The sequence below is a fragment of the Anomalospiza imberbis genome, chromosome 1 (genome assembly GCF_031753505.1).
Source record: "Anomalospiza imberbis isolate Cuckoo-Finch-1a 21T00152 chromosome 1, ASM3175350v1, whole genome shotgun sequence".
NCBI classification, from domain to species: domain Eukaryota; kingdom Metazoa; phylum Chordata; class Aves; order Passeriformes; family Viduidae; genus Anomalospiza; species Anomalospiza imberbis.
In genome coordinates this window covers 74,375,733-74,397,819 of record NC_089681.1, presented here as the reverse complement: position 1 = coordinate 74,397,819, position 22,087 = coordinate 74,375,733, and the positions used below count along the sequence as shown (strand labels likewise).

The 22,087-nt window shown below is 36.5% G+C and overlaps 1 protein-coding gene across 3 annotated transcripts in view; it reads right to left on the bottom strand.

The window, feature by feature from the left end:
* Nucleotides 1–22,087, bottom strand: part of TRIO (trio Rho guanine nucleotide exchange factor) — a 241,893-nt gene that overhangs the window by 132,744 nt on the left and 87,062 nt on the right. For all 3 annotated transcript variants that reach the window (XM_068196995.1, XM_068196987.1, XM_068196979.1), the window contains exons 7-10: nt 18,882–19,073; nt 15,482–15,613; nt 10,918–11,148; nt 3,647–3,769 (exon numbers count right to left, since the gene is read on the bottom strand). In XM_068196995.1, coding sequence (XP_068053096.1) covers nt 3,647–3,769; nt 10,918–11,148; nt 15,482–15,613; nt 18,882–19,073 — 678 coding nt within the window. The remainder of the gene's footprint in view (nt 1–3,646; nt 3,770–10,917; nt 11,149–15,481; nt 15,614–18,881; nt 19,074–22,087) is intronic.

Genomic DNA, 22,087 nt, shown 5'->3' with positions numbered 1-22,087 from the left:
ATAGGCATTCTTCTCCAAAATGATGAAAAATTCTCCATAATGGAATTTACGACCTTCTCCAACAACAAATTCCATAATTTCCCCCATCTTTCTGTTAAATAATGTTTTCTTAATATTCTTCACAAAGAACAAACACCATATTTTTAGAAAGCATATGAAGTGACACATCACAGAAAACCCAAAAATTAAATTTCAGACACTAGTGCAGAAATGACTACTACTGAAAATACATAAACAGAATTAAGTGGATATATGGACTGCACTTCAAACAATCTGGAGTTAACTGTGGTCTGGAAAGGAAGAGCGACACATGGATGGTCAGATACCAGCAGAGGTATACAAATCATTAAAGCTATAGAAAATAAGATAGATGACTCATTAATACAGGGGACACTACCACATTTAAGCATCAGACAATACACTTAAAATGAAAAAGCAAAGTACTTTTCATCTAAGGAGCAATTAAATTGCATAACTCATTGCCACAGTCTGGCATACATTCCAAGATCATAAAGGTGTTAAAAAAATAGCCTAATTAAAGAAAGAAAAGTCCATCAGTGACTATTAAATACTGGTTCAGATGCATCCTTCAGTTCCAGCATCACACAGGCTCAGATAACTGGGAGGGTAAAGGTAACTTTTTAAGCATACAGGCCCTTTTCTTTATGCATCTGGTGATAGCCACAAGCTAGCGTAAGACATGGACCTTTAATTTGATGTATTGCAACCATTTCAGAACCAGTCCAAATTCATAACCCATTTTTATAACCTTAAAGGAGGTGGGAACAGGTGTTGGTAGGGAAATGAAAGGTCTATTCAGACAAGGTCTGCAATAATCTTTCTTGCGCATCTCTTGTGCCAAGAAGACTTACCTGTGGAGAAAAATCCCACTAATTAATTGTCGCCATACACCTTTTGTATTTTTGGAGCATAGACTACAGTCAAAAAGCGGACACAGATCACATTTGAAACACGAAAAGCTGATTTAGAATTTCAGACAAAAATGCATGGAGTACAACTACAATATTGACCTGTATCCAATGCTTGTAAGCTGAAAATTCATGCCCATAAGTGACTCAATTATGTCAAAATTTGGACACTTGACAGTTCAACTAAACGGTCTCATGGACACACAGATGAAAATGGAGAGAAGGTCAAAAAAGAAAGAAAAAGATGAGTATGTAGAAATTGAACTGGACAGGCTTCACATGAAAAGAGCAACACAATTTTACAATAGTGGGTGCAAGTCAAAGTATGTAATGTGTAGAATTAATTTGTAATCAGAATTTAGGGAGGATTATTAGCTGAGTTTTGACTATCTAGCTTTTGTAGTGGTAATAAAAAGTGGTAAATAAAAGAAACAAACCTTCGTTTTACATTAATTTAGAGGTGGCTAAGTTGTGAGACTACAGCCCATTGACTGGAACGTCTATTCTATTTGACACACAGCTTATTTTAACATCTCTTTGAATGCTATTGAGGAAATGGCACCTCATTCACGTTAAAAAAAGAATGTGGGAAGAAGCAGAAAGGAAGAAAAAATGATTTTCACTCCCCTCAAAATCAGGAGTTAGCCTTTGACCAGAAACATGTCAACATAACTGTTGGCTCCCTGGATTTGCCAGAACATTGCCATGCCAGTGACACTTCATTTAACATTACTTTCACTTCTGACTGGAACTGACTGAAAAACCCTAATAATGCCCAGAGTCATATTAAAAACGAACAAAACCAAAATCACAACAGAAAATGCAACAACAACAACAAAAAATGCCCAAAATCAAAAACATAACAAAGACCTGGACCAACCAGAAATGTAGGCAGAAAATAAGTCAGCCAAAAGTTACTGATGCTTTAACAAGAACAACAGAGCATTGTTTTATACTTGAACATAACCCTCCTTCTAACAGCAACAACAGGAATGCCTTTTGGGCTGCTTATATTCAGTTTTACAGCAAGTAAGAGGAAAAACTCAGAGGGTGTGCCTCTCTTGGCAGTAACTCACTACACATTCAAGAGTTAGAGATGAAAAAAATACTTATTAGATCATTTTGTCCATCCTTCTGTCAGTGGAAGATAGTCCCCTGTAGTATATTTAAGTTCTTTGACAAATCTAAGTTTTCCGTATCTCCAAAAATAGAACTTACACCCATTCCCTGAAGAGATAATTTCAAACTCCAGTAACACTCAGTTTTAGGAAGCTTTTAGTAAACATTTGCTTTAAAATGTTCTGCTTTAAAGTCTAATGCAAATTAACAAGATGCTTTTTTTAACATCCAAGTAACATTTCTATGCACTTCAACCCCTTTTGGCTACTCAAACATTTTCTTCTTCTTTGCCCAAATAATACAGTATTAAGTATGAGATCATTTCGGCTTTGTTAAGTATCTTACAGAAATAGACTCCTGCTTGTCTGACCCAGAAAAATAAGTATTTCCACATGGAAAACATTATTTTTTACTAAAAATTAAGTAATAGACATGCATATAGAAAATCCAGCATGTATATATACAAAATTAACAAAACCTATTATTTTTTAAAATTTTACAGGAAATCAATATTGAGGAAGTTTTCTGCTGCTATTTCAAGTCCTCAGCCATTGGAGTGCTCTAAGACTGTATTTACAATAAAATTTTATCAAGAATTTACTCTTCCACTAGTAAACAACATTTCTGATGTATCCCCCATAGTAGGTGTCACTGCTGAGCTCCTGCATACAATGCCACAATTATCTAATAATGTTGTCGTCTGTTTGACCTAAGCACCCTGATATCAACCTCACCTTCGGAGCTTTTTCTTCATTAATCTTGGAGATGTTTTCATTAAGACTGGACAGACAGTGCATGTTACTAATGGGGAGGATTCTAGCCTTCAGCTTCCATCACAGGGTTTTTCTTCACCTCACATCCCCTTTTAGAGGCTAACAGCTACACCAGCTCCTTATTAACTTCCCTGCATTCCTTTGTATCTCTATTTGTTTTGATTTTTTTTTTTCACAGAAAAATGTGTTCTGAAGTTGTATCATCACTTAAGGCTAAACTAAGGGTGATTCAGAAGAGGAGGGCATATACAAACTCAATTGTATTTAAAGAAAAAAACTCAAGCCAGATTGGCCAGTTTGCTGGCTCATCTGGTTTCTTAGGAGTCCCCCTTCCTCTCCATGAGACTTCACTGAGATTCTGGGAGTTCCCCAAGCTTAAAGTCAGAAAGCAGGACTTCCAATTCATCTCCATCCTCTCTTACAGGCTGCATGAAAGTTTAAATCCTAGAACCCCATGAAACTAAGCTACTTTGAAAGGAGAGCTTTCATTCTTCTGTACATCAATATTTGAAAGCATGCTTTTGAAATAATTATAATATAATAATAATAATAACAACAACAAAAACAGCAACAACGATGCCAGAGCAGTTCTATTTTACTTTAAGCCTCACACCCTCTAGGACTGTGTAAGTTTGTCTTTTTCATCTCAAAGTTGGAGCATAAAGGAGAAACTAAATAAAAACTTGCAACAGAAACAAAATAGTCCCTTCCTGAAATGAAATGTTTTGTAGTGGAGCTCCCTCTGCACAGGTCTAAGGTGCAAAAGCAGGATTTTTTCATTTATTTCTGTGACAAGTGTACACTCCTTCATGTGATTGCTTTTACCTGCGCAACCTCTTCAAAGTCTTCATGGCGTTTCTGCAAAGCTCTGGCCCGATGCAGGGATTTTCCCACTCCAGTGTGTTTGCTAAGAAAAGCTTCTCCATGGTTTTCAATCCAATCCAACACCTGTGGTACAGAAGGGAGACACACAGAGACCCTGAGTGGCTGCACTGAATGCTACAGCAAAAAGACAATTATTCAAGCAATTGAGAAGCTGTAAAGGCGCTGCTTAGAAAGAACTGAACTGCTGGATTAAAACACAATATTGCCATTGAAGGACATTAATTACATCTCATTTAACTTTTCTCAAGGTAGCAATTAGCTCAAACTAGCAAAATAGTATGACTCAAGATTATATCTGTATTTTGAAGCCTACCAAGGACAACCCCATTTCTCCACATTCATCAATTTGACAGTAATCTAATCCAAGTGGCGCGACCCCTTGTGAGGGTCTCTCTAATCTGTTTACTCCTTCAGCTGACATTTTTCTGCAAGGTAACACTAAGGAAGCTTGCACATTGCTGGTGAATAACACAGTGAAGTTCTACTTTAGATGAGAACTCACTTCACCTTCTATATATTATTAAGTCAAGAAGTCAGATTCAGTAGTAACTAACTTCAATTAACACAAGAAAAAATTAGCTGAAATCATTATGAGGTAAATGTCTGTATTCACAGCATATGAAGGAATATGCTCCAGTTCTTAAGAAGCATCTATTACCTCAAAACATCAGACATAATTGTTTATTGTAAATTTTATAGCTGAAAAAGTGGTGAACAAAAGGCATTTTAAGGACCTTACTGCTTCTACCACAATGACTGGGCTGACAGCTTTATAAATAGTAAAAATAGTATGTGTAATTAGTTCCTGTCAGTTAACACAAAAGATTACTGTACACATACCAAATTTCTGATGAGTGAATGAACAAAAACATCTAACCTCTCTTCAAACTAATGCTTCCTAGCCAGAACTTAATCCATTAATTCAATATGCATATGATATTAAATTTTTTGGAAGATACTCAAAAGGTTCAAGAATGACATTTAGAATTAAAAACAGCACATAAGCAATTTGCTTAAGTCAGCTAACCATATCTACACAGCACTTATGTAGTGGCGCAGAACACCTTACCTAATACTCACCTTCAGCATCCTTTTTTCTTTAAAACATGAATATTTTAGTTGGTTTTGAAAATAACTTCCAAAAGCTTGTACTGTGCCTCTTTTTATCTACTACTGTCCTTTACTCTGATTCCTAAAGTTGGGTGAAGTTTTCTCCTCAGTTTTCTTTTACTGAAAGTATAACTGAGTATAACTAAAGAGAGACTTTTTTTCTTCCACACAGATTTGAGAGCCATTCCTGCTGATCACACCACTGCTGATCACATTCAATACACATGTAATCCCACACACCATTCCCATGAAAAACATCCATGCTTTCTGCAGCAGAAGAACGAAAACATGGTTTTCTCATTTATCTTGACCATGTAAATATTTTTCCACTAGCAAGCTCTCTCCTACTGGACATCTTCAAAACAACAAACAATTCCCTAATAGCACATAATACAGCCACTTCAAATCACCAACACTTCATTAAATATCCATACTTAACTTCTGCAATATTTGTTTTCCCAGTAAGTATTGCCAAAAGAATATTATTGTGTTTTAGGTCAATGCAAGTTTTCATTTTCTTCTTTCAAGTAAGGTATCGATCAGAGAAAGGAGAGTGAGGAACTAAACATTGCCTCAGTTATTATTACCAATACTTTTGACTAGTTTCAGGAGACTACTTTTCCCATTATAAAAAGAACTGAAAAGAGATCTGTTTGGATGAAATAATTAGACTGGACTCTGGAGACTGCTAACAGTTACAAGCTAACAAATGAAATCAACAGCAAAATCAGTCCAGAAAGCATGGGATGAAACACAGAAAGCAGCCCAGGGAGAATGATTTTTGCTCCAAATAATGCTGAATAATTTCTCAAGGGAAGAAATTGTCACAGAAATCCAGTACACAGATCCTGACATAAACCACTCAACTAGAGAAACATTACTGTCTCTAAGTGAAATCAGTATGAATACATGTCTCATTAGTCTTCAGTCTTCATACCTTGATTCTTAACAAAACTGCGGAAGCACTCTTGGGAATTTTACAGCATGTAGAGGCATAGTCAAGTTAGGCTCTTCCCTTCAGTAAGTGCTTTGCATACCATTTCAGTCAAGGGACAATAGCATTAGTTGGCACTGATATTAGCCTTTTAGCAACTTACACATTTTATTCCTCTTCCTGGGAGAAGTAAAAGTTACAGAAATCATCATACTCAGGCACTAAGGACTCTTCTACCAATACTGAAAGCAAATGGAATTCAGTCTGGTACTTAAGTAATACATAGGAGTCTAAGAGGCTCAACACTTTTCCATGAAAGTGTGAATAGTATCATCCTCCACTGCAGCAAGTTGCTTGCTACTGCACTCTCAGCAAAACCATCCTTATGCCCAACACAGGATCTAGAAAAATGCTTACTTTTCTAACTCCCAAAAGAATATGCAACAGAAGAAACTACTATGGAAAGACAGCTTCATTTTAACAAAATCATTGCTCATGGCTGGAAAATATGTGGTATATGCTGCTTGTAGAAGTAAATCTGATCTTTTGCAGATTCAATGTGCTCCGTTGCACCAGTCTTTCCCACATTATTATCCATTCCTCACCCCCCACCCCTTTACCTACTTTGCATACGTTCACTTTTCTGATCTCCACTTACTTGCTGCTGACATAGCATTCAGAGGGGGAAGATGGAAATATCTGAATTTCTGATCTTCAGACAGTTAAAATGTGGAAATACTCTCTCAAAAAAAGTCCCACTTTACACTGGAACCGCCTTCAAAAGCCACATGGGAATCACACAGTGAAATCATGTTGATGCTAGCAAGTAGCAAGCATTCATGGCCCGCCCTTCATTAGTTAAGGCTGAAACTAGTGACTGTAACCTGTCTTCAGACTGGTAGATCAAGCAAGAAGCGGCACATTTATCCAAAATGGACAGAGAAGACACCCACTATGACCAAATACATGTATTTTTGGGGAAAAAAATCCCAAGCCAAACCAAATCAAAACACCCCCCCAAACAACAATAACAAAAACAACTAGTCCCCCTCCCACGCCCCCCACCAAAAAACCCCTCAAAACACTTCCTACCAGCATGTTTTACTAATTTCTGGCTTGCAAGCTATCAGGAGAGTTTTTCAGGGACCAAAACTTCGATCATACAAGTGTCAGCTGTATCACTCTACCAGAAACATTATCTTTATGCTCAATTTTGAACTTTCATGGCCTAGAAGAGAAGAACATGTTGCTGTTCCAAGTCTGCTTTACTGCTTCATATCAGAATCAGTCAGCTCCCCGTTCCTTAGATGAAAGACTATTATCTACTTAGTAAGCTTATCAACTCTTAAACATAAAATCATACTTTTTACCAGCATGTAGAAGGGCTACACAGACAATTGAGTACCAGTGGCCAGATTTTTTTTTTTTTTAAATTAAAATAAAAACCTGTTTTTCAGATGTTAATATACAAACTAACTGGGAACTAGATCTCCCAGCATGTTTCTGCAACCTAAAGTCAAACTCAGAATTCCATTCAGTTTAAGACTGTCATACGTTTTCACATTTCAAATTTCAGGTTTTCTGTAATTCACTTCTTATCGACTATTTTCATTATTTCATGCACTGCTTTCCTTAATACATGCTTCAAAAGATCAGCAGATGATTCTTGGTGTACTCAGGTATCACCACAATGTTTATGCTGATTTGGAAAACTCCACTAGAAACAGCTTCCCTGTATGCAAGAACATACAACATGCAAGATGGAAGAAAAAACCCAATGAGCTTTCTAAGGGGGAAGTAACACAAAGTAAAGTACCAGCTCAACACGGCCAATTCCCTCCTGCAACTCAGCTCTGTCACTCACTTAACACTTCCATGAACTGAGTTATTTCATTAATCCAGCAGAGGGAGGAGGAGGAAACCACAAACTCATACTAAAGGACAGTTACAGATTCACTTACAATGCTCTTGGTTGCTTGCCACTATGTGCAAACTAACTATAAAGAGTGGAAGAGAGCCACACTTAGCTTATTCTGAAATGAAAAAAAAAGACCCCACCACATTTAACTTTACTGACAATAATTAAAAGGTGTTTTCACATTAGCTTCTCAGTCTTAATCAAATTTTTAACAAGTGAACAAAGAGAGATTGTGCAAACAAAAACTAAAGTATTTTAGAAAGAAAGTTGCTTTGAAGCTCTACATAAACAACTCCAGAACTCAGATATAAATTTAACTAATAGCTCATACTAGAGTAATTTCATGCATTGAATGGTTTTAATGATTATTCAAATGAAAAACTACCATTTCTCAGATAAATTAGGATGATCTGATAAACTTGTTTTGCTTTTGTTTTGCAAGAAAAAAGAATTTTTTTGTTCGAGATCACTTTTTCCCCCCAAATAAATTTTCAAAGCTGATGGAGCTACAGTCTCCATGACATCTGCTGTGGCTATTAGATTATTCTGTCTGGTATGGATGTTGAATGGTCATTGTCCTACAGATTGACCTGCACCGAAATCCTAGGATGAAAAGTTGTATTATGAATGGGAACAGTAAGCAAAATTCACACTGTGATTCACAATACAGTACCAAAATTACCCAAAAACTGTAAAGTTAAGTGAAAGCAACATAAGGAGCTATACTTCCACATGCAACCTTTCAGTAATTAACAGTCATTACAGAGATAAACCAAAGGACAACTCAATCTCTGACAGTGGTAATTACTGGATACTAAGGGAAGGGCTTAGGAAGACAGCAAGCAAGGGCTTCCTCTGTACAGATCTAGCTTGAAATACCATGCGGTTGATAAAGATGTGCATTAGCACACAAGGCTGCAGCTTCAAGCTGTCTAGAGGATCTCTTGCTACCTTAATTCAGTGTCTGTCTTGCAAAGCATATAAAGAAACCACAGGCATAAACAGGATGAAATAAATTTCTCCAACCAGTAGGTAAGGCATATGCTAAATAAGTCAACGTGCATCAATATTCTCGAGGCAACTGGTTCATACTGAAAACTTCTGATGTACTCACAATCCACATTCATGATTTGGATAGCACATTCCTGATACTGAAGTTACAGAAATATGTAAAGCTGTCCACTTTGTTGCTTTCAAATCTGTGACTACTTCATCTTAAATGCAGCAGTTCCAAAGGCTGATGAGTCTAATACAGAAAAGGAAAATCCAGCATCTTGCTGAAGAACCTGGTGGTGACTGCACAATGACTTGAGTCTAATGATAGGTTATTTGCCAGCTTCAAAGAACAAAGCAGTCTGAGAGCTAACTCCTCCACACTGAGAGCCATGATTTAGGATAGAGCAGAAAACAAAAATTTCCTACAAGCATTTCAGGACTCCCAAGATACTAAAGGCAAAAAGTAGGAGCAGTACAGTAAGACTCTCTGCAGCATTTAATGAGCACCTTCCCCCAGGAAATAAACTGCCTAAAGACTGGCCTACAGGCCTGAAACTTGAATTATGCATCTGGCAAATTACCTCAGGAGCCCCTTGGCCTAGATTGCCTAAGTAGGTCCTACTTGACCAGAATTCAAACTAGAGGAGGAAGTTCCACCATCCAATCCATAATTGTTGGCACCAGACTACTGAGAGGACCTGATTCCCTGAGAATCAGACTACTGTGTTGATTTCAGTTTCTGAAGATTTCTTAGGAAACCTTTTCAATTTAAGATGTGATTCGTTTGTGGACTGTGCCTCATCACAGAATCACAGCATATTCTGAGTTAGCCCTTTATTGACTACTCATGCAAGTACCAGCACTGGACCCTCCTTACTAGCACTACTTATATTGTAATCTTCATGGAAAGCCTCAAGGATTTAGACAATGGCATAATGAATGGAGTCTTCTGTTCTCTGTGCCCTTGCTGACCATTCATAACATTCCCTCTGCTTTCTTTTACTTTTTTGTCAGCTAATACTTTTCATGCCTTTCTACATCCTTTGTCACATCTTAGCATTGACAATCTGGATAACAGGCTGTCTTTCAATGCATATTTCTTTTTAGATAAAAAATTCAATAATAAAGTTTTGAAAATTTTACATAATTTACTGCTTAATTATTTAAGTTATTTTCTTTAATTACATGAAGAGATAGTCACCAGATATCAAAGAAAGTTCAGTTATCAAGGTTGCTCAATCTCCCACCATCTGCCTAAATTACCTTTTTCAACTATTGTAAATGATGAAAATCAGTTATTTCACTCCCAACTGCTCACACCAAGTATCTCCTTGAAACAGAAATGTACAAGAAATTTAGCAACTAATTCTGACAAAAAAAGATTAGTTTAACCAGAACTATGGCTATCTATTAAAAACCCCATTCAGCAGTTGTGATTTGTGGACACTTTTACACTGAAATGAAAGAACATGATCAGCAAGTACTAGCGGATCTTTACTTTTTTATGAAGATGAACTCTTAAAGGATAAATTACTAATGTCTCTGTTAATTGAAATCCACAGCCAACATTTTATGCTTATTAAAAATCCATCAGCCAAGGAATTTTATGTTGTTTTACTTTCAAAATAAAAGCTGTGTCAGAGATACTAATGCCTGTACGTAACTACTAACTTTTACAGATAGTCATAATAATTAAAAAAAGCAGCGAGTAACAATTATTTCAAGAACAGTGTTATTATCAGAAAGTAATCTCATATGTAATTTTTATAATTCCTTATTATACTACTCTCAGGTTTTAAAGAAACACTATTAAGTCATTTAAGTATCACTGAGGATTTAAACCCAAAAAATTTACAGAATAACACTATTAATTTTTTGCATGTTACAACCAGAAGTCTTTTTGACACTTCAAGTCCAGAATTTTACCTCAAATGCTAAAGTCAGCTTCCAGCACAAACTCAGAATAGCTGTCTATATTAAAAATCTTTTTCATCATATATGACCTAAAGTAAATAAATTAATTTAAAATTGGAAAAAAATTAAGTAGAACTAACTTTCAAATATAATCGTTATCCGTAATAGCCAATACTCAAGTTCTGATAATACACAGAACTTGCTACCGTTCAGTCAATCCTTTGCAACTGTTCACTTGTTGTACAAATGAACACAGGAATTCGTAGTCAAAACTCACCTGTCAGTGCAATCAGGCCGACAGACTACAAAGGCATTTAGACAAAGTGAACCAAAGCCTACCTGTTGAACATCCTGCTGAAAAACACAAAGCTGAAGCCGCTGGTGCAAGCGGACTTTTCGATGCTGCCAGATGTTTTCCAGTTGGCGCTGGTGATGCAATACTTCATGGATGACATCCAGGACATGATGAACCGCTTTTGAGTAGTTGGCAGATGCGGTGAGGGAATCAGAACTCCCAGGAGTCAAAGGTCTCTGAAGTTTATCAAGGAGCGACTTCCCATCTTGGCTCACCTGAACACCAGAAAGGACGAAGAATTATAATTCTTGCCAAAAGCTCTTGGGCTACTACTTTGTACCCCAACCCTTCTCCCAGTTCTAAATGTCTTCAAGAACTCGGGGATCAATGACAAAGACTTGTTTTATTGCAGGAATGATTACTTACATGCAGCTGTTACAGGAAAGAAAAAAAATTATATCCTCTTTCTCTTTAAAATAATTTTAACAAGTAGCACTCTTCTAAATAACAGCCTGTCTTTCCATGTCTTCATTACTTTAAGAATGATTTTCCTTCAAAGTGTTGGGATTTTTTGTTTGGTTTGAGTTTTTCATTGTTGTTGTGGGCTTTTTTTAAAAAAACTAGTCGAATCTAACTTTGAATAAATATTCTTCATCTCTTTCCCCAGTCAGCAAACACCTAAAATTAAGCATTTGTCCAGAATTATCCTTCCAAAACAATCTCTTCATTTGCTGTAAAGATGAACAGGGAAGTTACTTTCTGTAGGTTAATATTTGACAAATACATTTAAACCAACAGATATAAAACTTAGTATGTGATTCAATCTGACATGATTTACAACTTCTAAATTATTACTGTTACTGGTTAGCCAAGGGAAAACTGCTGTTATGGCAAACTTAATTCTGATTAAACACTTAAACCCTTTCCATGTAGCACAGAATGATACTGTTTACTAAAATGTGTTTAACTTCTGATACTGACAGGAAACATTTGTCATTTCTAAATGTTGTCTTCTCTGATTTGTATCACAGCAGAAATATTCAGATTTAACTTGCATACTAATTAAAAAGCAATAATCCTCTCTTATCTGGTCCCTATCAACATTTAGTGTTAAAAACACTTTTCACTGGTGTTTACTCTGTCACTTTTAGCATTAAGCTCGGAGAGCTGTTACAAATCGGTATCATTCAGCTACCTGCAAAGAACTTTTCTAACAGCTCATCTAGCAGACAGGAACAAAAATCATCTGAAACTGCAAGTCAAGTGTAAACAATAGCCTGAATCCATCAAATCAACACCATGTCAGAAACAGTAAATTTGCTAAGGCCTTCCCCCAGTGGTTCTTTTCACCAATTTTTACTAAGTCTACGCACATTTTAAATTTGTTATTCAGTAGTCAAATAGATCCAAATGAAAATTCTTTTCTGATAATTAGGTTACAAGGGAGTTTATTTCTCAGTTTCAGTCCAAGCTCTTTCATTTTAGCAATGAGTATCAACACAGAGAATGATGCTTGTCAGCCTGTTCTTCTGAGAGTTTTAAAGCTCTTCTAAAAGTTTTCCATGCCTTCTGATGTTTACATATTTCTACTGAATCTTCTCACACTGTTCATGTAAATAATGATTGTTTTGCATTCTTCTTTGTGGGAAGAGAGAATTGATGGACTGTTAGTTTGACCAATGTGGTTGGAGAGGTGGCAATTTTACCCTTCAATCCACTGTCACTTTTGCTATTCTATATATAGTGGAGTCAGAAAATAAAATCCTCTCTAAGTTCTTTTCTTTCCCCTTTTACACCTAGTGTCCATGTGCGAGTTATTTCGTGTTGTAGGGTGACAGATGCTCACTTCTGAAATTAGCTCCAGTAAAGTCAGGTCAGCAGAAAAAATGCATAGTCCATAGCATAGTTACAATGATATCTTTTTTCTTTTCTGTATCCAGAAGAATTATCTAGTAAGTTCTTCAAGTATTTAAAGATAATGGACTTCAATTATCCATTCAGAGACCATAAAATCTAGGTGAAAAAAGTAATTGTGACAGCCCCTTGATCCAATTAGTTTATTAGCTTTATAAACAAATGACTGCATAGATTTTCCTTTGGAGTTAATACACTAAAATTTTCTTCCTTGCTAGTGCATGACTGCCTTAAGATTTCAGTGATATGTATAACTTTATTTAGATATATAACTTCCTTTAAGGCACATCAGTTGGATTTTCAGGTATGCCAGTTGTCTCATTTTGTAAGCTAGGAAGTTGCTTTACTAGTAATATACAGTAATTACCCTCAGTAAAATCAGACTGTCTAGTCTTAAAAGCATTTACTTTCTTAAAATTACTGTCTTCTACTTTGCAACCAAGTCATGTTGTCAAGACACTGCAATCTAAAATTAATGACAGTGTTGTGATTCCCATAGTGTTGCTCTCTCTATTCCCCACTGTTCATTCATCACAAAATGAAAGGAGCTCCATACTGTAATAGAAATGAAGTCATACATCTAATAATGATAAGTAATAGTGCTGTAATACCCTGACACAGAAAGACGCCTCCATCAATCTTCAAAAAGGGATGCACATTTGAAAAATGCAAAGCAAAACCTTCTGCCCAGAGGAGGAACACAACTTGTACATACACATACAGTTATTATTTCTACACCAATTCTGGTTGCTAAAGATAAAACTGGCTTTTTTACCAGATGGGGAAAAGTAATGACCAGAAATCAGAAGAAAGGCACTTAGTGCTCTTTTTTTTCCTTTGAGCAGTACCAGTGAAGAGTTTGTTAAAATATCTAGCTATCCCAAAGTCAAAAGCTACAGTTTTGAAATCCTAAATAAATTTTCAAGGTATGTCCCAAAGCAATCCTATAATCTACCAGTCTAATTTATTTTCTTTATGCACCACCAGCAAGCAAACATTATTTAACATGCTAATCCACAGTACTTACTTACACTTTACAGCAGGCTCATCCAGTCACATCCCTGACAAAAAACAAAGAACCCACACAAAACCAACTCAAACCAAACAGAACCAAGTAGAAAAAATTCAACCTCAGCCCTTTATAATCATTATTCTAGAGAAATCTAGCCCTCCTCCTCCTTGCTGCACTCTCATGAAGCATGCACCCCAGACTGCCTCTCCACATAAATGTTACGAACATACTATGTGTCTGTCCCTCACAATGATGAAAGTTTTTATTGAAGACAAGAAATCTTACTACAAAACATGCTTTCAAGAATGACTTATAAGAGTTATGTGTAAGTAAAATTGCAAGTACTATCAGGTGTGATAGTATGCCATTAGATCAGTTGACACAGCAGCATGGCATAGAGCGAGAATAGGGATATCAATGTGTATTTTACACAGAAGAACAAGAATTCGTGAACCCTGGACATCTGACTCAAGGTCACAAAGTTTATGCAGGGCCTAAGGTGGCAAGTATTCAAAAAACTCAGTTTTGATACACTGACAATAGGATGGATCATCAGCACTAATTTTACCCTCCCTTACTGCTAAATGAAATGTGACCTGACTTAGGATTCAGCTTCCTATAATAAAGCTGGTTCATCAGAAAGTAGTTTCAGCTTTAATGTAATGTATAAATTACAGCCATTAATTCAAACCTCCTTTTAAAGACAGGTGCAAGCTGTGGCCTAAGCTATCCTGTGTCCACTGATCATTTTTACCATGATTTAACCAAACACGGAATTTCAGTACAAAACTACTGTATTTAATTCAGAACAACATCAGTCCAATTGAATAGTAAAAACAGGTTTACCCAACAATGAGAACAACCCTGACAGAAGAAGGAAAGGCAAATAAAGCAGGAAATGTAGAAAATACCTGTTAGCTAATAATAGCATATACCGATTTGATTTCCGCTAAGTAACGCAACAACAGAAAACTCAAAATTTTAAAGAAAACAAAATGATAGTTGAGTCATCATTTTCTAGACCACCTTCAAAATAAGCATTTTATCTTAAGTTGTAAATACAACTACTAGAAATAGTGACAAATATTATGATTCCAGTGTGTTCTGAGTCCAAGATTAGAGCACTAGCATAGGATATGGTAATCTTAAAAATGCTGACTACATAGGCATCCTAGCTCATTTAAGTGTCTTTGAGGTTGATGAAACTAAGTGCATTACCTTCTGGCTTCTCAAGTAACATCCTTTGACAGTTAAGTTTTTTCTGTGAGGCAATTTCAGAGATAGATTTTCAAAATACACTTAGAGAAATCCATGCCAACAGAATAACTTCCCTAAGAATGCCAAGCTAACTTCCCTTCAAGTAAATGTCTAAACAATAGTATCCCACTGCTATTCAAGGCCGGTAACACACAAATGCAAATTAAAACATACTTAGTTCTTTAGTGCTCCAAGGCTTGTTTGTACCACACATGGTTAAATCTCACCTTTTAATTTCTTTCCGAAGGTTACAGGGAGAACTTTAACACTTCACTTTTGAACAGTAGTAGCAAAATCCAGTATATAAAATTTAAAAAAGAAGCTCAGCACTTGAGTTTTGAACTAACTCCCATTGCAACAAGAGATACTGAATCATGATCCAAACTTGACACAATTTTATCTAAGGAAACAAACAAGACACTGACCTCAGAGTAAGCCAAAGTAATGTGCTCATATATCCCTTGATGATGATGGATAGCATCTTCTAAATCTTGCAGTTCTGAGGGAAGCTCCACCTCACCACAGGCTTTGCACCATGAGTCCACATTGCTCATGTACTGCAACAGAGAAGAAACATTCAGCTTTGATTTTGGGTTCTACCATTAAGTACACACATGACGGTAATACACAAAAGGACATTCATCTGTGTGACAGACACTGAAAAGACTTCTTTTAAGCAAAAAGTCTTTAAAGTATTTCTCTCTGAAAGAACCAGAAATTTATATCAGAATAAAAAGAAATATTAAACTCTGACTATACTTGTGCTTTTAGGTATCTGAAACTCATTGCGCTGTTAGGAGACAGGCAGGCTTGGCTGTACGCTGGCAGTCTTCAGAATCAATTTAACTGTTGGCAATATTGATGCTTCAAGCGTACTCTTGCTACATTTCTTGACTTTGTAGCTAAGAAAAAGTTTCCTTCATCCTGCACCTACCATTTCAGAAACACGAAAACCGACTAAGGTCTTGTTTACACAAGGAAGTAAAACATGCTACAGCTTTCAAGTTCAGACCCTAGGTTTTCACTCATCAGCTCCCTGTGCAGATACTCATGGTATCATGAGGTTTATCACCTCACCTCTTTTTAATCTTCAGAGAAAACCATGTTACTTTGCACATGCACACAAAGAATTACTGGTGAACCATTCACTGAAACACTCCATAGAAGTCTTTTGCTGGAAAGAGGTTATCAAGGAAGCAAAACATTGTCAGGGCACAGAGAATTCACACCTCAGTCCCCAAAGAACTAACTTCTATGTGCAGAGAAGCACTAAATCCATTTGTCAAGCTACTACTGCAGCAAGCATGTAAGGGATTTAGAACTTAAGCGGAGGTCTCTTAGGACTAGCACTGAACTTTGAGCACACAGCTCTATCAGCATAGCTGCTCGAGTCAAGCCTTTCAGGGGAAATTGAGGATACTGCAACAGAAATCTCTTCTGCAGACAATTTAAGTTATCTCTGAAGTTAAGCTGTCTTGACAGACAAGAAACTGCCATCACAGCTATACGCACAGCAGAAGTTCTGCCGACTTACTTTTTCACAGCGAGGGGGCATGAATTTTATACCCCTTTTATGCTAGGAAGGGAAAGAGGAAAAAGCAATCTGTTTTTCTAGGAGTATTCATATCTGTCAAACCTAGTACAGCCAAGCATATGGGAGTTCTGTAAAGTAAATTTTCTCTATTCATGTCAAGTTCAAGACCCAAAAGTTATGAGACCAAGTCTTTTGTTTCATCATACATATCTTAATTCTTGGAGCACAAGTAGTCTTTTGAGGAAAAACAAATTCATAGATCGGTTCTGGTACTCTTCTATTGTTTGATAGCCGGACAGAAGGGTGGTGGAGTATGTAGCTCTAAAATACTTATTTAATTCTCATTAAGGGCCAGTTTAAAAAATCTCTAAGTTTAAGCATTGAACGTTAACAGAAGCTCCATGTGCACCAGTGAGCAGGCACTGATAGCTGGTACAGTCTTCACTGTGCCTGACAGCAGGCAGTGACACTTACCTGTCACTTGCAAGAGAACACATGCATTCAAGAAGGGTGTGTTTTCTCTTGGGCTGCTTACATTTTAATCTTTTTATGTAGGTCAAGCATCACCAGGCTCTAAAGGGGTCATTCCTCACATTTCACCCTCTTTCCTTGAACTCGCTCTCCACTGTTAATGAAACAGCTAATATATCACAGGCAGGTATCTTACAAATCAACTAGGGCAATCCATTGCAGCTAATCATAAAATGAAAACTGCACAAGGAGCAATTAAAAGTAAATTATTCCCAGCAGATGCTGCACTATTTTCCTCATTTTTATCTTTCCTCCTATTTACACTTATATTTAGTGGTAAAGATAACACTGACCCTTGCTATAGTTGCCCAACACATAATTACACAAAAAATTTAGTCCCTTGACTTCTGATGAGCATAATTTATTATTTTTGTTATTAAAAATGACAGCATTTAAGTCAAGGTATACCTACCTGTTCACATTTAATTCATCTCTCTCCTACATGTATGGCTCAAAGTGCTTAAATGCAAACCCAAATGACCCGAGTAATTAGAAAAGCATCAACACTGACAAGGTACCAAACTATGTCTATCAAAAGCTTCAAGCTGACTGCTGATTTTTCTATCAGAAGACAATTCCTTCATCTAATTTTCAGGTAGCTTTTCTGTAAAATCTGCTGAAAGGACTTATTATAGTGACATCATTTTATATAATTTACCTTAGTCTGTCTAAGGACATTAAAACAGTGTCACCACTAACAAAATGAAAAGCAATGTGTATTTGCATCTTAATACATTCTCATTTCTAATGCCTAGATATTTATCAAGTTAAATATCCATGCAGTAGAAATCAGGGAAAAATGTCTTAAAATCAACTGCCCGCCTCTCTCTGTTTCTGAAGTTTCCAGCTCCCAAATGCTTCCTTCATTCATTCCAAATTAAAGTTATATCAGACATGAGACTTTTCCTTGGATATAATTTAGCAGGCAAAATGAAAGAAAAATATCTACATACAGCACATCAGCCATATCCATCCAAGAACCCCTGCTCTCCGAACACACCAGGGATGCGCAGAGCAGAGAGTCTACGAGATCAGCGGGTGACTCAATTGCGCACACACAGCAACTCCTTGAGAATTGAACTCCCTTGAGGCAAAACATGCTTTTGCCATTAGGATTATTAACTTGGGGATATTTATTCCTATTTCCCCTACATATACCTCTTCTCTGGCAGTTACACATGGTTAATGACTTAATTAAAATAATTGGTATAGGCCTAAAGCTAAAATGTTTTTTAGCATAGGAGGAATCTCCTATGAATCCTAAGTAAACATCTCCCACCACAATTTCAGATTCAGAAGGCAGTTAATTAACTTCTCAACTTTCAGGCCAGTTCAACTTATGCTTTCTAGAAGCAATTATCATGAGTTAAATCATGATACTCAAGGACTGATGGGAGTTGAGTGGTGAGGACAATAGAAGAAGTGACAGCTTCTAGATGTAGGAAAGGCATTATATCAATACTTAAAAGCCTTATATAATTAAGTATTTAAGTCTACTTCATTTTGATTCATATAGCTAATTTGGTTGTTTTATCTTGCACTGATGTAGACAAAGCATTCAGTGGAAAATTTAAGGCCAATGGGCTAAACTGAGGAGAAAAAAGTTTTGTTTGAGTATTGAAATTGGCAGAAATAAATATTCTGGCTTTCTTGTCAACCTTTTCAATCACTTTTTGCACTTTTGTTCAAAGCAAAAGCAAATTGCACAGCTCCCCATTCCAGCACATAAACTTTTGCTGATGCCCTCCCCATTTACTAACCTGTTCAGCTTTTTGATGGAAGATGGAGGACATATCCAGTAACGTGCTACGTTCTTCCAAGGCTGCAGCAAATGCCTTCCATTCCTGTTCCAACTGACTGGCAATCTGTTTGATTTGCTGTGAAGCGTAATGACCAGACTCGATCAGGCGGTTTGCTACTGACATGATGCGGCTTATGTTTACATACACATTCTGTGGAGAAGGAGGGAAAAATTAGTGCAAGTCAGCAGACCAATTAAATACAGAAGTATATTCCTAAAATTTTTTACAGTACTGATCAGTAGTCTGATTTTATTTGCCAAGCTTATGCACACCAAACTTTGGAATCTAGGTGTATAATGTAGCAGCCTATCCGTAACTGACAAGTGAGAATGATGACTTGAAATGATCTAGAACTCATGTTAACAATCAGCTTAAGCCAATTTATATTACATGAAGACACATTATTACAATAAAGAGGAAGAAACAGCCATATTTTAGAGCAACTTTAAAAATGTTTACAGACATTCAAGTCAACAAGACATTCAGACACACAATATAAGAGAATTAAAGTATCATTACTAAGCTGTCAATCTATCCACAGTATACATGTGTGTAACATCTGTGAATCTTTATATCAACTTCTAAAAGTAACTTTTAAAGAAACAAAATAAAGAATTCTGAGCTACAAGAAGTTTAACAATTTTATATTTTATTTTCTTGATGCTACACTGCCTCAGATGTAGCACTCAAAATTAGACAAAGTCCAAGATCAGAAGTATTCTCTATCATACTGGTGTTAGTCACTGATGGCTCTTAGTCAATCTAATTTTCAATCAAGAGTTTCTGATTCCTGTGAAGTAAAACAAGAATGACTTTGCCACCAAAAACTTTCTGAGTAACTCTTTCAGAGCTTCATGCATGTAATGTGGAGTTGACACTTCATTCAATTGGGCAGACTACTATAGATCTAGAATGAAGTTCCTAGAATCACAGGATTGTTGAGGTTGGAGATTACCTAGTCCAACCACGAGACATTGAGCAAACCAGGTGGAACCATAACCTGCTGACATAGAGCCATTGCCCACAGCTTGACACTGACTGGCTGGAGCAAGTGCTGCATGCAGCTCCTCCAGGCTTCACTGTCCAAACTCATCTATCTGAGTGGCAATTAGGACAGGTCCCTATTAATTGTAAACTGTTTTCATGTATGCAAGCAGGAGCATACCTGACACAGCCTACAGCTCAGCTGGTCCACTCAACAAACTGAGCACAGCAGTGTCATGTTGGCTGTCTTTCCTTTCTGCACAATGCTACCTCTTACTTTTTTATCTTACCCCATACATCTATGCTCTGCTTTTTAAGCACAGCCAAACAACTGGCAGAGTACAAATCTGCTATTTCCAATAAATTTCAAAAGACTGGAGAGCATTTAGGCCTATTAAAAGTGTATGTAGCATAAATTCAGGACTGCTAAATGAATACAGAAAGCCATTAGATGGTCTTTACAGTTGTGGGAAGAAACAAGTGCCAAAAGAGAAAAGAATAAAGGCTATAGTAGACTGCCATTTGCACTCTTTCTGTAACATAATAAAGCAATTTTGGAAATTCTGAAACAGCAGTTAAAAATGAAGGACATGGCACTATAAACATGAAGAAAAACAAATTGAAACTGAGCTGTGGTTAACATGTATTCATTCTCCCATGGCAATCAGGCTTCACACAACTGGACAAATACAGCCTATAGCAGTATGAATATGAGTTAAAATGCTGACAGTTGAAAGCTTTCCAAGCTACGTACACCATATTCCTTTCCTTAAAAAAAAAATCAAAAAACAACTTAAAATAATCTAAATAATCTAAACCTTTTACCTCAACACATGATATATCTACCAAAGTTTTAAGTGTCAGTATTTTAGAATGCAATGACCCAAATGAAATAGATTTAGTTAAGAAGGAAAATAATCTCTAATAGCAACTCATTAAAATTAGACTGTCTTTAATTGACCCATGAAGGTCAAAAAATTTTGTTCCATTTCCTACAAGGATAGGCAATTTGAGTGCCATTATTATAAAACAATTGCATATTTTGCACACTGCTTGAGAGATGAGAACACTGTTACAAGTGACATGTCACTCATTTACCAGAGACTGGTATCTTATTCACTGCATGCATTTACAACCTGGTTTTAGTTAAGGAAGCAACAGCTAGGACTTAACTGATAAAGTCTTATTTAGTGACCCCCTGCAGCTTCTACATGTGTATCAACGGTCTCAAATGTGAAAGGGTAATGTGATATTGCATTTCTTTAATTGTGCAACACACATAACTATTGTAACAAGACTTAAAAGGAAACAATTTTAAGTCACTGCATTACAAAGTGTTTAGTAAACGTACAAATGTACTTAGCATGATTATTTTCTCAAAAATGCTCTTTAGCCAGAAGCTGAAAGGATCTCTGGAAAGCTCCTCATTGCAGATTTTTCCTCTTAAGAGAGTATACAAATAAAAAAAGGTATTGCTCAGCAAAGCAATAAAGATTAGTAGCCTAACTGCGCTGTGTCCATCTTCGGCAAATACAGGGGGAAAATAAAGGTGACAGCCTACCAGCTAACTGAACTTCTATCACGCTCACACAAAATAAAGCTGGCTGGTGACATGAAGGCTTCATTCTATTTCCTGATTTTCCTAGACCCATTTAGAAAATGTTTGTTTAGCTCCAAGATTTCCATCAGCAGTTTAGTGACACAGAACTATTATGAATTCAGTTTTAAATTCTGAACTAAGTGACACAGTCCATAAGCATCATAAGTGGCAGCTCTATATAAACTTTAGTGAGCTTGAACTATTTTACTGTGATAGAATCAATTTAGTGATGGCATTTTCAAACCATCTGCCACCTCACACACAAATGACTACCAGAACCTGGTGTAGTATTAATGTATGAATTAACACCTGCTTTAATGATTTACACATTCTCTAACATTTCTTCTAGTCTCATTTTTGAAGCAAGAGTAAATCTGTCAGTTTGGGAATACAAACTTCAATGATGAAGGCTGCAGGACAACTAAAGATAAAACCTGATCTATTCTCTTGAAAAAATATAAACTTGGCAACACCCAAGCTGCAATTAAGGAACGTGTTTAACATCTTCTTCAACTATAAGTATTTTCAGGTAACTATTGCTATCAGCACTGAAACACGTGCAGTATGAATTCCACTCCAA